Source organism: Arachis duranensis, chromosome 7 (assembly GCF_000817695.3).
Source record: "Arachis duranensis cultivar V14167 chromosome 7, aradu.V14167.gnm2.J7QH, whole genome shotgun sequence".
Lineage (NCBI taxonomy): Eukaryota > Viridiplantae > Streptophyta > Magnoliopsida > Fabales > Fabaceae > Arachis > Arachis duranensis.
In genome coordinates this window covers 469096-485019 of record NC_029778.3, presented here as the reverse complement: position 1 = coordinate 485019, position 15924 = coordinate 469096, and the positions used below count along the sequence as shown (strand labels likewise).

Here is a 15924-nt window from a genome sequence, read left to right as displayed (position 1 = left end):
CGGTGGAAGCTCCATGTGGACGGAGCCTCCAACCAGACCTTCGGAGGTGCCGGGATCATCTTGGAAAGCCCGATTGGGGTTGTATACGAACAGTCGATTAGATTCGAGTTTCCCATCTCGAACAACCAAGCAGAATACGAAGCCCTCATAGGAGGCTTAACCCTAGCGGCAGAAGTCGGCGCAAGAGGGCTGGAAATATGCAGCGATTCCCAAGTCGTCACTTCCCAAGTAAACGGCAGCTACCAAGCCAAAGACCCCCTGCTACTGAAGTACTTGGAAAAGGTTAAAAGTTTGAGCCAAAAGTTCGAAGAGGTCACGGTCCATCACGTACCCAGAGAAAGGAACACACGGGCAGACCTTCTATCGAAGTTGGCCAGCACAAAGCCAGGGGAGGGGAACCGGTCTCTCATCCAAGGCATGACAAGAGAACCAGCAATTGCACTGCACATGACAACCCTAAGTTCTTCATGGCTAGACCCCATCACCGACTTCCTGGAACACGGCCGAGTCCCTGGTGATGAAAAGGATGCGGCGAAATTAAGAAGAGAAGCGGCCAAATACGCCGTCATCCAAGGACAGCTGTTCAGGAAAGGGCTCAGCCAACCCCTACTAAAGTGCCTACGCCCCGACCAAACGGACTACGTCCTCAGGGAAGTCCATGAGGGCTGCTGTGGACACCACATCGGGGGCAAAGCCCTAGCAAGGAAATTAATCCGAGCTGGATACTACTGGCCGTCGATGATGGCAGATTCCAAAGAGTTTGTCAAAAAGTGCGTAAAGTGCCAACAGAACGCCAACTTCGCCAGGGCACCGGCCTCCGAGTTAAGCTTGCTAACGACCTCACGACCATTCGCTCAGTGGGGAGTCGACCTCTTGGGGCCCTTCCCGGTCGGCCCTGGGCAGGTCAAATATCTCATAGTTGCAATTGATTACTATACCAAGTGGATAGAAGCTGAGCCACTAGCTAGCATATCCTCGGCCAATTGCAGAAAATTCATGTGGAGGCAGGTTATAACACGATTCGGGATACCGGAAGTCGTCATCTCGGACAACGGCACACAGTTTACGGACAAGAAGTTCACGGAATTTCTCAGCGGCCTGGGTGTAAGGCAAAGGTTCTATTCGGTAGAACACCCTCGGACGAACGGACAAGTGGAGTCCGCCAACAAGGTTATCCTTTCAGGGCTGAAGAAGAGGTTGGACAATAAAAAGGGTGCTTGGGCCGATGAACTAGCAGCGGTTCTCTGGTCCTACCGAACGACCGAACAGTCATCCACTAAAGAAACTCCTTTCCGACTAACGTACGGTGTGGACGCGGTGATACCCGTGGAGATCGGGGAACCAAGCCCGCGGTTGCTCCTAAAGGGAGTGGAGGAAACCGTAGAAAAGGACCTGATAGATGAAGCCAGGGAGATGGCCCATTTGACAGAAACGGCGCTAAAACAAAGAGTGGCTCTGCGCTACAACACCAAAGTGCTCAAGAGGGAATTCGAGCCAAACGACCTCGTCCTGAGGCGAAACGACATCGGCCTGCCGACCCCCGGAGAAGGCAAGCTAGCGGCTAACTGGGAAGGCCCCTATAGAATCAGGAAAGTGATGGGAAAAGGAGCATTCAAGCTAGAAAGGCTTGACGGCAAAGAAGTCCCGAGAACATGGAATGCGGACAACCTAAGAAGGTTCTACTCCTAGAAGAAGGCCTGACAAACCGACCAAGCTAGCTAAGTTGTTAATTCGCAAATTTAACTTTTGAACTTCTCATAGCGACTTACGAGTCCTTTATACAACTACCGAATAAGATATACTTGTGCAAATTTTCTCTCCTATTTTGTCGCTCAATTTTTCAGATAAACCGCCACGTCCAACGACGACGCGCGTCCCCGGGACTGATCACCCCGGGAACCCGTCAACCACAATCGCAACGACTACGCGAAAGGCCATGGGCCATTAATATGAGTAACGACAATAAACCAAAAACGGTTAATAGAAACGGAGATACAACCAAACGAATAAGGAGAAGTTTGTCACGACAACTCGGGCAAACGATTAAAACGGTCATTGATCACAAGCCAAAATAAAATGGCTAACACCAAATTGTTCACAAGCCAAAAACGGCTAAAACTGAAATAGTTTACAAGTCAAAACAAAGCGGCTAGACAGAAACTGTAAACAGAAGATTCATTTCATGGGGACGTCGACAACCTTGCCATCCTGAATAATTTTGCGAACACCAATTGCCGACGTGTCGAATTCAGGGGCAACAATCTTAATTTGAGCTTTGAGGGCTTTCTCGGTAGCCAAGATCGCACCCTTGCCCTGTTTGACGACGTCCTTATACTTCGCCTTCCATGTTGACAGTTCGGCCTCCGCGGCCTGCTTCTCTTTCTCAATTTCGGCCACACGCTTCTGCGCCGCACCAACCTGACTTTCCAAAGTCATTTCACGCTCGACCAACCGTTCCACCGATGCGGCTGACTCCTTCTGTTTATTCTCAGCAGTTGTGGCCTTCTGCTCGGCGGCAGCAGCCTTCTGCTCGGCTGCAGTAGCCTTTTTCTCGGCGGCATCGAGTTTCTCGTTTGACTGGGTCAACTGCTCCCGGAGAGTTTCAACTTCATTTTTTAACTCATTATTGGCCTTCCCACTCGCCTCCAACCTCCTGCGGAGGGACTCCATCCCGGACAGCTCAAACTCGGCCTTCCGGGCTATCACGGCTTCCCGCAGAAGTGTTCGGTATATCCACCTCGCTTGCCCGGCAAGGGAAGACTCGTGGAAGTACTCCTCAGTACCAGGGATCAATTGGGTATCTATGAAGTTGCTTGCATCAAAATTCCTCTCCATGACGGTGAGGACCCCCTCGGGACTAGAAGACGTCTTCCTTTTCCTTTTAGGGTTAGGGACCACCTCCACGTCATCATCAACTTCAGGGGCAGACGTCGAACCCCCTTGGCCCACCACTTCGTGAAAGGGAGAGGCATGAACCGTTTTCTCGCCCTCGGCCTGGGCAGCTTGGGCCGAGGTCCCGGTCCCGTCAACCACGGCCTCCTGCCCTGAAATGGTTTTGTCCTCTAGAGGAATTGTAGACGTTTCGGCAGCAGATTTGTCATTATCTCCTTCATCATCGCTGGCCATGAGGAAAGTTTGGAGCAAGTTGGGAAGACCTGTCACCGACGCAGACATCTCCACTGCAGGAAAGTAAAGAAGATCGGTTAATCACCACGAAATACCAATAAAAACGAAAAGATAAAGGGTAAAGTACAAGTTCCTCACAAATATAATTACGACCGGACTCCCGGTCACCCATAAGGAGGTGGGGATTGACTAGGTTCTTCCCAAAAACCGCTACCAACACTTCGGCGATCTGCTTATCCACCGCCGACATGCCGTTATAGGTTACCTTGATAAAGGTATTGGACCCTGCCCCGAAACTCCAATAGGTCGGGATGAGCCGTACTCCCTCCAACGACAACCAGAAGGGGTGACGACCTTTGACAGGGCGGACTTTGAAATATTTGTCCTTAAACCCGTGATAAGAGTTTTCAAACAAACCAGAAATCCTCCGACCTTGGGCAGACCGGAAGGACATGAACCCTTTTTTATGTTTCCCCTCCTTGGAAGGGTTTGTGAGGGTAAAGAAGAAGAGGAAGACATCCACGGACACCGGCAGTTCGAGGTATTCACAGACCATCTCGAAACAGCGGATTGAGGCCCAACTGTTCGGATGCAACTGCGACGGTGACACGGAAATTCGGCTTAAAAGCGCCATTTGGAAGGCTGAGAACGGAATACGAACGCCGACCTGGGTGAACATGGACTTGTAGAACCAAATCCAGTCGGCGACTCGGGGGTGGTGGAAGTTGATTTCATATAACCGCTCGTGAGGAGCCGGGACGAAAACGTCGTAATTAGATTCCTCGTCGGTCCCTCCGCACAAGTACCCGGCTTGTCGGAACTCGGTGAGCTCCTCCTCGCCCATTTGGTTGGGCGAATCCTTCAAATCGGAAACAACCCAAGCATAGGGATCATACGCCGCGGGGTTAACGGATGCCCGGGGAAACCGTGCGAGCCATACCTACATGGGGGGACCATCCAGTCAGTCTAAGAGATCGGTTGCTCAAGCCGAATACAGATACCACCCCCCACGACTTCCCGACTAAAACCAATCGACACTAAATCACGAATAGAGCAAGAAAAGCCTACCCTGGAATGGTACTTCCCCCCCTAACACATCTAGTCGCAATTAAAAAGCTACACAACAACAGCAAAAAACCAAACAACAGACATGCAAATAATGCATAAAAGAAGAAGTGCGATTCGAAAATTACCTGGATTGGGGGAAGAACGACGGAGCAGCGTTGAAGAAAGGTATGGAGGGAGAAGCGCACAAACAGCACAGCAAAGGAATAATGGGGTTTGGGAGCAGGAAGATGGCAGAAAAGAGAAGACGCAAAAGAAAGAAAGGGTTGCTCAAACTGGCCCGTTTAAAAACTACCCCAGGAAGCGCGAAACGTCTGGGGGCAGAACTGTCTTTTCAGTCAGGGTTTTACGCCCCATTATGAGCATTTAATGCTCAGCACGGGGAACGATGCGACGAAACGGTTGCTGGCGCAACCAAAGGACACGCGCATAAAGGGCACGTCCTTATCACGAACAACCGACCAGATGGCCCCAAGAGAGAAACGAGACAACACGCCATTGGTACCTCCCACGACTACCATTGGCGCGTGGGGGCACTGTTACGACCCGGCCCAAAGAAGCGACGGGTCGGTCCTGGTTCGAGCTCCACCCGACCCGGCTACTCACCCTCCAAACGACCCGGACACGTGTCTTGTACGACCCACACGCGGCTACAGGACGATGTCCTTGGAAATATGGGCCTGTCCTCACAAGGGGCCCACGACTGACATGTATATAAGGGGAAGATTGGCTCTTCCCTCGAGGTACGTCACTTTTCCACATCACTTTTCCCGCCTGCACAATACCTGACTTGGGCGTCGGAGTGTCTTTGCAGGTGGCCCCTCCCTTCGTCCGTTCACCAGCACAAGTGCTCGCTAGCTCGGCCAACCCGCAACCAGCGTGACCAGAACTGAGGCGACCTCACCCCTACATCTGTCCACCCGATCTGTTCGGAACCCGACAACGAACATAAATTTAAGTGTTTTTTTTTTGTTATCTAAACTCAGGTATTTTCGTTACTTATAATGACTTGATAAACTTTCGAAAATTTTATAGGTTTCAGAGAAAGAATATCAAACTCTATAATTAATTCCCTTACTTATTAATAGCCATTTTATCAGCATCCATTAATTGTAATTGTAGGTACTCCTTCCGCCCAATCTCAAGCCATAAAATGATAAAAATTATCTAATCATCTACAAAATTTTTAATCTTTCACCAAAATTCGTCCCTCACGTATTTTCCCATGTAGCGAAGCGAGTACGGGTCCATCTCTATTCTCCATTTTGCGTGGCCATAGTCTTCGGACTTTTGTGGGAATGAATGGATGGTGTTCCTGGCCTCTTCCTTTCATCTTTGCTTTTTATTGCATGTTTCATTATAATCTGAATGTGAGAACCCACCTCTCCTATTATCTATTTGGCTAAAGAATAAAATTTAATTATAATGATTAGTAGTGTTAGAAAGTCAGCACATTTTATAATTTATAGTCATTAATTAATCATCATTAATATTTTTAATAATATAAAATTATATTTAATAGTGTAAAATTATACGTTTTTTTAATAATTAAATATTAACTAAATTTTAATAAAAATGTTCTATAATAATTATAAAAAGTAATACGAGTTATGAGATATATTTAATTAATTACTGTATAAATGTATCTAGAGTATTATAAATAGATTCTATGTCTAACAATACCTTGTGGTTCCATGCTAAGAGGTCCAAATCCAATTGAAAGAAGCATTTTGGTCACGTTGCTTTTACCATCTTCTTCTTGAAAACCGAAAACAAGGGGTGGGACTCAATTTGGATGATGGTTGCAGATCGTTATTATTGAAGGAAATTGATAACTTTATATAACGAAGGAAAGAATTGTTGAATATAGTTTAGCTAGTTACCAATTCTTAATATAAGTAATTCCTTTCTTTATTTCAGTATATACCTAATTTTTAGAGTGTGTTTGGATTCTGCCATTGAAAGATAAATACATGCAAAGATAAATTAAATAATTAATTAAATAAGAAGAATAAAGATAGGACAACATTTTTAAATGGTGGATAGTGAAAATTTTATAATTGTCTTTATATAAAAAAAATTTTTTACTCTTAAATAATAAATTGAAGGATTAGATTTTGATATATTATAAAAGTGTTGTTTTTATTTAAAATGTGGCCAAATAAATAAATCATACTTTTATACAAAACATTTTCATAAAAAAAAGTATTTTTAACATCTTTATTTGAGTAGTTTCTTTTTTAAATTTGTCTCTAATTTTCTTTTCAGTATTAAAATTATAGAATACTAAAAATAAAATAATTTTGTGTGTATATTTCAATTTTTATAACCAAAAGACTTATGTAATGAGAAAGGACATAACTATAAAATTTGTAAAAGAGTTTCAAACAACTTCAAACCAAAGAAGAAAAAATTCAAGAAGACTGTTGATAACTCACAAGTTCTGCTTCTCCTTTCACAATCAGCCTCTCAACTAGAGGTAAGCAAACACCAATAATACTTTAGGATCTTTTATACTTTTTAAAATTAGTTAGTGGTAAAAACAATGATGTCAATATACATATTTTTTAAGGACTAATTAATTACCCCATTTGATTACCTTGCTGTATTTTTGTTACATAAGATCAAAACCAATTACAAGGTAAAAAATTTGCTGACCCTAGTACTGGAAAAGCATTAGAGACTGCACTAGTTGCTGCACCAGTTATGGACCAACTATCTATTCCAGCACAGACTCCATTCAAGCCTCTATCCCAGCTGCCAAGAGTGGACCAACCAAAATTTAAAGCTGTTGCCCCTAAATTCAGACCCAAGCAATCAATTGTCAGGCTACCAGCAAGTGTAAATTCACCACCACACACACAACAAACTCAAAGCAAAAGCACCAGTGGAAGACCATCGAAGGAGACCTTGAAAGCAGCTAGCAATGGCACCACAAGAATTCTCAAGCATCAGAAGAAGTGAACACAGCTGCATGATTTCTATTTTTTTCCTAGTTATTAGCATGAAGTGAATAATGCTTTCGAACTATCATAGCTTAACAAACTTGTTTACATGCCAACCAGACATTTTCTTATTTTTTGGTAAACTTATGTTGTTTAGTTATGTTTTGGATTAAACCAGATACTTTGTAACATTTTGGTTACAATCTATCAAAAATTACTATCTTATATAATTCTTGACTTGCAATATTGTTTAGCTGTTCTAACTTAAAAAAAATGGATTCAGTCCACAAATAGACTTTTCATTAAAAAGTCAGCAATGACAATTTTTATTACAACATCACCATATACATCAATCATCTTTACCCTTCTAAGATACATACAGCAACAACAATAACTACTACACCAATCACAGTAATATGCCACAAATTTATATTTTTTTTCTTTTCAATCGCATCTTCCTCTCTAACTCCTCCATTTTTTTCTCCATAGCCTGATTTCGAAACAGATGTTCTTCAACGTATTTTTTCTTAACTTCATCCGCAGCACATAATGCTTGAGGCTCTATGGCCCTAATTTCTTTCAGGTGTTCATCCAGCCAAACAAAGTACTGGTAGTACCATTCTTTAGTCTGGAGAAAATTTTCAGAAAAATCATCCATTAACACCCATTACAGGCTCATCCAACTATTGAAAAAGTAGTAACTTACCATGAAGAATGGACACCCGAAAAATATTCTATTAGCGTTACTAGTTGTTCTTGACTTGTACATAATGGCATAGACGACGCAGAAGCACTTTGGCGCAACCCGTCTCGTTCATATCCTCCTGACACAGCGCATGAAGATCCCCCTCCAGGTCTTGTGCATGAAGAACTCCCTTCACTCGTCATGGACCCATCGCAGCATCAACGCCCATGGATTCGTCCAAAGATTTCGATCAAATAGGGCTCAGGTATGGTAACGACGTCATTTTGAGTCACAAAAACTGATTTGTCCATTTAAAATTTGTTTTCCATTCATATCAGCAACCAAAACAGACAGCTAAGACTCCACCCTTTCACATCAGTATTTTCTGTTGTTTTCAATTCCAATTCAATGAAAGGATATAATTGTCCCGTGTTTTATAAAGTAAGGGATTTAAATGTATTTTTAAATATTAAGAAACGAAAATATCCGCATTTAAAAAGGTCAAAAATCGATTTGTCTTTTATTCTAAATAATATTTTGTATATCGAGATATACTATTTGCTGAATTTATCTCTATTTATTATATTTAATTTATTGACAGACCTCATAAATTATTTTTAAATTAAATTTAAGTGTTTTTTTTTTGTTATCTAAGCTCGGGTATTTTCGTTACTTATAATGACTTGATAAGCTTTCGGAAATTTTATAGGTGAGAAAGAATATCAAACTCTATAATTCCCTTACTTATTAATAATAGCTATTTTATCAGCATTCATTAATTGTAAGGAGCCACAACGCTTAAAACATCTTTTTTTAAAGATATTTTTTAGTAATTAAAATTTAACATATATAATATCCTAATCCTACGATAAAAAATAAAAGACTAAAATTTAGGATTCTCAAAATTAATATATATAATAGAAGTACTTTAGTCATTTTCTATAATAGGATATTGTAGTCATTTTTTATAAAAGATAATATTAATTTAGACCAGTTCAAAATTTGATTCACTATTTTTCGGTCAGATCAATTTGTCTAGCCTAATTTTGACAAAAATAACACGATTTAATCAATTATATGTATTAAATTTTAATTATTAAAAAATATCTTTATAAAAAGACATTTTTAGCGTCTTTATCTGAAAGGCTCCTAATTGCAATTGTAGGTACTCCTACCACCCAATCTCAAGCCATAAAAATCATCTAATCATCTAAAAGAATTTAATCTTTCACCAAAATTCATCAGTCACGTATTTTCCCAAGTAATATTGTAGCGAAGCGAGTACGGGTCCATCTCTATTCTCCATTTTGCGTGGCCATAATCTTCGGACATTTGTGGGAATGAATGGATGGTGTTCCTGGCCTCTTCCTTTCATCTTTGCTTTTTATTGCATGTTTCCTAACTCGTTCTTTTTGGTAAATAATCACTTTTGAAGAAAAGAACCTGTCTCATAAGTTATCATTTCTTCATTGTTTCGGTTTGGATCGGTGCTAAAATAAAATATTCTAACCAGAGTTTTATTCTTCTCTTCGTTTTGCTGTCCTATAGCTCTCACTCCCCACTTGTGTTATCCACGTGACAAAGAAATAAATGCCTCCAATAATACTCATTATTTTTACATGCGAAAAATGTGTTTAAATTCATTCAAACTGAATCATTTTAGCCACGTTGGGCAATGCAAAGCGAAGATGTAAATCCATTGCGTGGTGGTCTAGTTGCTCATTAGGAATGAAAATGGTGGTTGGGTCCATGGGTTTTATGAAGACTGCTTATTTGGGACAAATTACTGCACGAATGTTCTTGCTAAGCGTGGCGCCATGGCTAATTCTGCTTCTGTAGAGCTGGTTTCTCCCTTGGAGTTTGCCTCTTATATATATTAGTCTTATATACGAACGATGCAGCTACCACCTGGGGTTTTAATTTCTTTGCTAGGCCTTAGCCTCTCTTTTGAAAAATTGAACTTAATCTATGTTAATAAACATATTCTCGAAACCCGAAAGTAAAAACTAAAGCACCACTATTCAATATTGAATAATAATTAAGCTGTCAGCAAATTTACACCCTATCGTTTTTACTTCAAAATAAACTGGGACAAAATGTCTACAGAATGCTCTGCTCTTACGGTATTTACCACACAATATAACTGTCTCATAATTGCCTAATTGTTAGCCATGTTTTCGTGTCTTGTAAGGGTTAGATCTCGTGCCCCATCTTTCGTGGACTTTTTATTCATATCTTCTTTTTTGTGTGGTTATACTATTTTAGTATTTTCAGTTTATTCGAACCATGACTATTCTACTGGAAATCGTGTATTATGTGAAGAAGGGGTTTTTGCTGAAGATTTACCAGAATAGTCTACTTGGAAGGGTATTTGCATTTATCTCCTTTTTTTAAGTGCTAGCTACTGACTTTAGTTGTCTATTATGTATAAGTTATGCTACATAATCAATAGTTTTATAATTAACATGTAATAGATATAAGGGGGAAAAAATACTACATAATAATATTAAAAAACTATTTGTCCCTTAAAAATACTAATTCTATATTTCAAATGAATGAAACATATATTTAATAAAAAAAGAATAGGCACGCACTCTGATTTTTATTCTTGTGTCTCACTGCCTCATTGAATTTCAGTAAATTAGGCCAGCTTATTAGGTCAGTACATGATTTCACATATCATATGCTTAATTGAAAGCAAATACAAATAAATAAACATATAAAAACCCACGTGGCACATGACACATGAAAACACCTACACAATCCTCATGTGCCACAAGCAAAAGAGTGTATGCTTTTGATTGTCATGAGTTTTACGTCATTTATTATTATTATTATTATTATTATTATTGGATTAAATGTTGAAAGTAAATATAGGCTTGCTAAGAAGTAGAATATAAAAGTAAAAATTGGATTATTACCCTCGGATCTATCTTGACCTCAATGATATGAAGCGATGGAGCTAAGCAAGTATGTATATTTTTCGGAAAAAAAATATATGAAAAAAGGAGATATTTTGAGGAATTGTATCACGTGGAAAAAAGGCAGAGACACATTACGAAATGCAATAAGAGGGGTAACACAAAGAAAGTAAAACCAACTGGACTATAGCAAGTGGCCTAATTGCCAAATTGGGTAATGTTCAACATCAAAAGAGCAAGCAGGGGTGGCTGCCAACTAATACAAGCCACATGAAAATACACATTCAGTTGCAAAGGCATTAATTGATTTTTGAATAAGCAGGTGCGCAAAGAGATATGAGATGCGAGAAGCTATAATCGTATTCAAAAGTTTTGGCCATGTGTATCTCATTTCCCACGTGCCCCTTTGCCCCCTTTGCAATGCCAATAACAATGACAATAACCATCTCTTCTATTCTATTCTCTATTCATTTCTTCCATCTCCTTCTCGATCTCCCCTTCTTATTATATATTATATAAACCTTAGCTTTCACTTCTGTCTCTGTCTCCACTTGAAAGTTTAATGTTGCTTGCTATCTGTATCATTCTTCCTCATACATACATTATATTCTTCATGAGTTCAATGCTGTCATAGCGCCATTTGTCAAACCAATTTAATATATGAAGCGAAACTGCTGCCTGGATCTCCGCCTTCGTTCTTCATCCTCCCATCATCGTTCCATGTGAGCGGACGACCTTTTTTTTTTCTTGTCAATAAATAAACAACTTATGGAATTCTTCTTGCACTGACCTGGTCATTTTTATTTTCTGGAAGAATTTGTAGGAATGAGATGTTGGAGCTTCACAATAAACTTGTAGGCATTATTCACGATGGACGCAGCTGCATGTTTGACATAACGGAACTCCAGGTAATAATATAATATTATTCTTTTGTTTTTTGTAGAAGCTCTAGCTAGGCCCAATGTTTCAGAGTTGTAGGCCCATATGGAGAAAAGAAAAACTAGAGAGGCCCAGTATTGAAAGTGTGTATGTGTATGCATATGTATGTGCGTAGGCAAGAGTGATAATATGGGTGGCAAGTAGTCAAAAAGTGGAAGAGAGGATTGTTGGCATACAAACACAAGCATTGCTAATGTACGCGTCGCGAGGCCTTTCCGTCAAGAGATCGCTTCAGGAATTCCTGCAAAATAGAAAGAGAAGGTGTCAAAGCACCCACATCTCCAACAAACACAACTCCCTCAATTAGTCAACTTCATGCATCAGATGTACCAATATTTTTTATTTGGAATGTGTTTCTTTTTATATTACAACAACCAATTAAGAGCAGTAAGAGTGAGCAACATTTATTTCAATTTCTTGTAAACATATTTTTAATGAACGAAGAACGCCACCCTACTACGGAGCAGGCAGGGCAGGTGGATTCAGTTACATTGCAACGCGCATAACCATAACCCAACCATTCCTTTCATGCATGGCATCAATACATGTTACGCCCCCTCTATTGATCCGCAGAAAACTCACACTCACATACTTATTTTGTTCTTTATTTATATTAAGAAGATATATTCCTCACGCTGTTTCGAGCAATATATATTTGCTAATTCACAACTGTTCATAGGGAAGAAGGTAAAACTATTAAGTTGACTGAGTTTGGAAGCTGATGACCAAACTTCTAATTATTATTGTTATGGCGTATCTATATATGTGTCAATGTAGCGGAACACATGTTGGACTTTTTTCTCTCCAAATTTAAAATTTATATTTCTTTTCCTCTCACAGTTATATATACGAAGCTTATAGTAAACAAGGGAGTCAACGACGACGAAACTAGTTTGCAACCATCAATATTTGTAACGAAGCCGAATATCATTTTTTTCACATATTTTGTATATTTTTATTTCTAATATTAAAAGTAAATAATGAAAAATAAAATAATCTAAATTATGTACTTTTTATTATATAAATTTCTATTATCATATTAGCAAAAATAATCTAAATTTATTATTTAAAAATTTTCTGAACGCATGAATATATAATTGGAGGACCTTATATAACTCTTTAATCTATTGATACATTAAAATTAAATTTATATATATTAATTTTTTTCTTATGTTTGTTTTGCATTTGAGTTAATATTAACCGTTTTTATTAAAAACATTCATTGTTAGTATTATTTAATAAAAATATTTAGAATACAATAAAAAATTATTTTAAAATGGTTTAAATTTATTTTATTTAATATTTTTTAATTACCATTTACCTTATTGAATTAATTACTTTTTGTCCGCAAGTGGTAAAAGCTTTCTGACTTTGTAGTTTGTAGCATGAAATTAGGCCAGAAGTCATATATAGCTGACATTGTTGATAGTGTTGTGCATAGAAAGAAGAAATGAAGAAAATGGTGAGAAGTTAATAGTAGAGAATGAGAGGCCTGGGAAGCGGCTAGTGTATGGAAATTTGTTGGAGAAAGTGGTTCAAGAGGGGAGGCCCAGCGGCAACGATAGCAGCTTGGTGTAGAGAGGCCAAGCGGGCATCCATGTGCTCATCCTGCATCACCCTGCCCACTCCTTCATCCACATCCCTCTCTCCAAACCCATTCAGTCTCACACCCACTCTCCAAACCTGCACGATGTAGGCGCAGTTCAAGAACTGGTCGCCCGCGAGAGGGTAGCAGAGCAGCCTCACTCGGAACTGCAAAGCCTCCAAGGTGGAGTTCCAGCCGCAGTGAGTGAGGTAGCATCCCACAGAGCGGTGCTGCAGGATCTCCGTCTGGGGGGCCCAACACACAACCCTGCCTCTGCCACTGGTCCTCTCCACAAAGCCAGCTGGCAAGCCCTCACGCCACCCTGAAGTGGACCTCAGCACCCAAAGGAATGGCCTCCCTGTAGCCTCCAGTGCGAGTGCGAGGCTCCGCACCCTTGCCTCCCCTATCGGACTCACCCAGCTTCCGAATGACACGTATACAACCGACCTTGCTTCCTGCCTTTCAAGCCACTTCATGCAGCTCCTGTCTTCTTCCCACAAGCTAATCGTCCTCCTATGCCTATTTATTATAATAGCGCTTATGGGATACACCCTTGGATCTGATGATAAATCTGAATCATCACCCACTCTTCTTTCATCCGCAAACGAGTTCACCAGCAACCACTTCAGCTTCCTTGATCTCTCCATACTTCTCCTCCAGAATTTGAATCTAGCTTTCTTTGCTGCTACTGTTCCAATCAGCCAAGGTAGATCCTCCGTTGAAATTATCGGCGCCTCACTTACAATCCCATTTTTCCCTTCCTCTTTCGGAAGCCCTGCCATGCCAAAAAAAACAAACGTTATCGGCCAATATTAGTCAATATTTTAAAATAATACTTTACTTTTATTCTACTCAAATTTAGTTTTACTATAATATTTAGTATTTAAAATTAATAAAGAAGTAATTAAAAATAATAAATTGTATTCCTTATGTAACATTATTGTTCATAATGTGTGTAACATGACATATACCGCACATCTCTTTGCTTCACACACATTAACTTTTACGTAACTCAATTGTTGCATCTGATGAGTCATATCATAGGGAACTCAATAAAACTTCCATACTTGTCGATCAAAATACTACTTTTTCTCTCATAAATCATAATGGATGCGAAGCATTATTTAATACAAATGGATGGAGTCGTATTATAGGAAAGAGGAATAATGTTAGGGGGCAACAATTTTAGTGTTTTATAACTATCAATTGGTTATTAATAATGTTTTTAATTGTGTAATATTACATCTAATGATAAAAAATCATTCACTTTTATTTTGATGGTTAAATACTAATCAAAAAACACACAAGTTAATGGCAACTAGACTTTTCCTGTAGAAAATACTCCTACTCCTATATCTTTTGTGATTCTTATACGCGTTTTTCTCGTTGAATACGTATTTATTAGATTTCTGTTATTTTGTCAACCAGCCACGTTACTAAATCCCAAAATTATTTTTGTTAGTAGAAATAATAGAGGACATATAACGACCACAAAAAATAATACTACTAGTGTACGAGGAATTCCGTTGGAATTTTTAATGGAAGGAGTTGCACAAAAACAATGGGTGTGGCTAAATGGAAACTCGACGCACAACTTGGTGTAGTAGCATAATCCTCATACCGACATGACAAAGGAAGCGGCATTTATTATGGATGTCCATCTCAAAATAAAACGCATTTATATATGCCACATGCTTACTGCCATCTACTGAGGATATATATTCTTGTGGATGATTTTGTCTTAGATGAAAGAAAAAATTGTGCATGCATATCAATTATATTTAGACGGATTTGATTCTTAGACGCATTAATTTTCTCAAAATAAATATATAGAACAAACGAAATAAAACTACAGCTATATTAAAGAAAAAGTCTAGGCTAGCAACTTTTGTGTTTTTTGGTTAGCACTTAATCATTAAAATAAAAGTGAGTGATCTTTTACTATTAGATGTAATATCACACCATTAAAAATATTATTAATGACAAATTAATAGTTACAAAACACTAAAGTTACTGACGTTCTAGCATTCCTCTATTAAATATATATTAAAAATTAAGTACTAAATCAATTATGATATAAAATATATATTAAAATTAAATTAAATAATATATATTTATACATAAATATTTATAATAATTAATTAGTTACTTTTTAATATAAAACTAATATGCATGTTTTTTTATTATTTCACTAGTAATTTTTATGTTTGGTATACAAAATTTAGTAATAGATATAGTAAAATTTATTCCTCTCACTCTTATCGTTATTCGTTAATCATATCTCTAATAACTTAATTCATTTACAATAATTGCTCATAATGGTTTCTATGTTTTGTTATGAATTATTGATTATTAGTGTTAATTAAGTGTGTTAGTAAGTTGTATGTAGAGTGTTGAGAGAGACCTGTGTGAGAAATGAGGCCAGCTTGGAGCAAGTGAGGAATGGAGGAGATCAAGCGGTAAGAGGCGAACATGGCGGGCCAGAAGCCGGCACAGGGGATCCCGCAGGTGGAGGCTACCTCTATGGCCCAGGAGGCCAACAGGTCAACCACCACACATATCACCTCTCCCTTCACCTTCTCACCCATCACCACCTTCTCCACCTCACTTGGCATCCACTTCTCCATTGCCCACTCTATCTCGAAGAAATCTGGCGCC

The 15924-nt window shown here is 39.1% G+C and overlaps 2 protein-coding genes across 3 annotated transcripts in view; one reads left to right on the top strand and one right to left on the bottom strand.

Moving 5' to 3' along the window:
* Positions 1-11109: 11109 nt before the first annotated feature.
* Positions 11110-12170, top strand: LOC107496185 (uncharacterized). 2 transcript variants are annotated; one of them, XM_016117389.3, is made up of 3 exons: positions 11110-11464; positions 11557-11650; positions 11797-12170. In XM_016117389.3, the coding sequence occupies exons 1-3, from the start codon at positions 11403-11405 to the stop codon at positions 11986-11988; spliced, it is 348 nt and encodes a 115-aa protein (XP_015972875.1). In that variant the 5' UTR covers positions 11110-11402; the 3' UTR covers positions 11989-12170. The 2 variants fall into 2 exon arrangements, with proteins under 2 accessions (XP_015972875.1, XP_015972876.1); XM_016117390.3 differs by having other exon boundaries at positions 11117-11464; positions 11566-11650.
* Positions 12171-13045: 875 nt separating this feature from the next.
* LOC107496184 (UDP-glycosyltransferase 82A1) overlaps positions 13046-15924 on the bottom strand; it is a 3178-nt gene continuing 299 nt past the window's right edge. Inside the window, exons 1-2 of the mRNA XM_016117388.3 lie at positions 15671-15924; positions 13046-14041 (exon numbers count right to left, since the gene is read on the bottom strand). The exon at positions 15671-15924 is cut by the window's right edge and continues 299 nt beyond it. Of these exons, the coding sequence (XP_015972874.2) occupies positions 13185-14041; positions 15671-15924 (1111 nt within the window). The 3' untranslated portion in view covers positions 13046-13184. The remainder of the gene's footprint in view (positions 14042-15670) is intronic.

Excerpts from the sequence above, each read along its gene's own strand:
- LOC107496185 (XM_016117389.3), top strand. The coding sequence starts at position 11,403 with ATGAAGCGAAACTGCTGCCTGGATCTCCGCCTTCGTTCTTCATCCTCC. Across the intron at positions 11,465-11,556 it reads TCCTCCCATCATCGTTCCAT|AATTTGTAGGAATGAGATGT; the intron begins GTGAGCGGACGA and ends ATTTTCTGGAAG. Across the intron at positions 11,651-11,796 it reads TTGACATAACGGAACTCCAG|GCAAGAGTGATAATATGGGT; the intron begins GTAATAATATAA and ends GTATGTGCGTAG.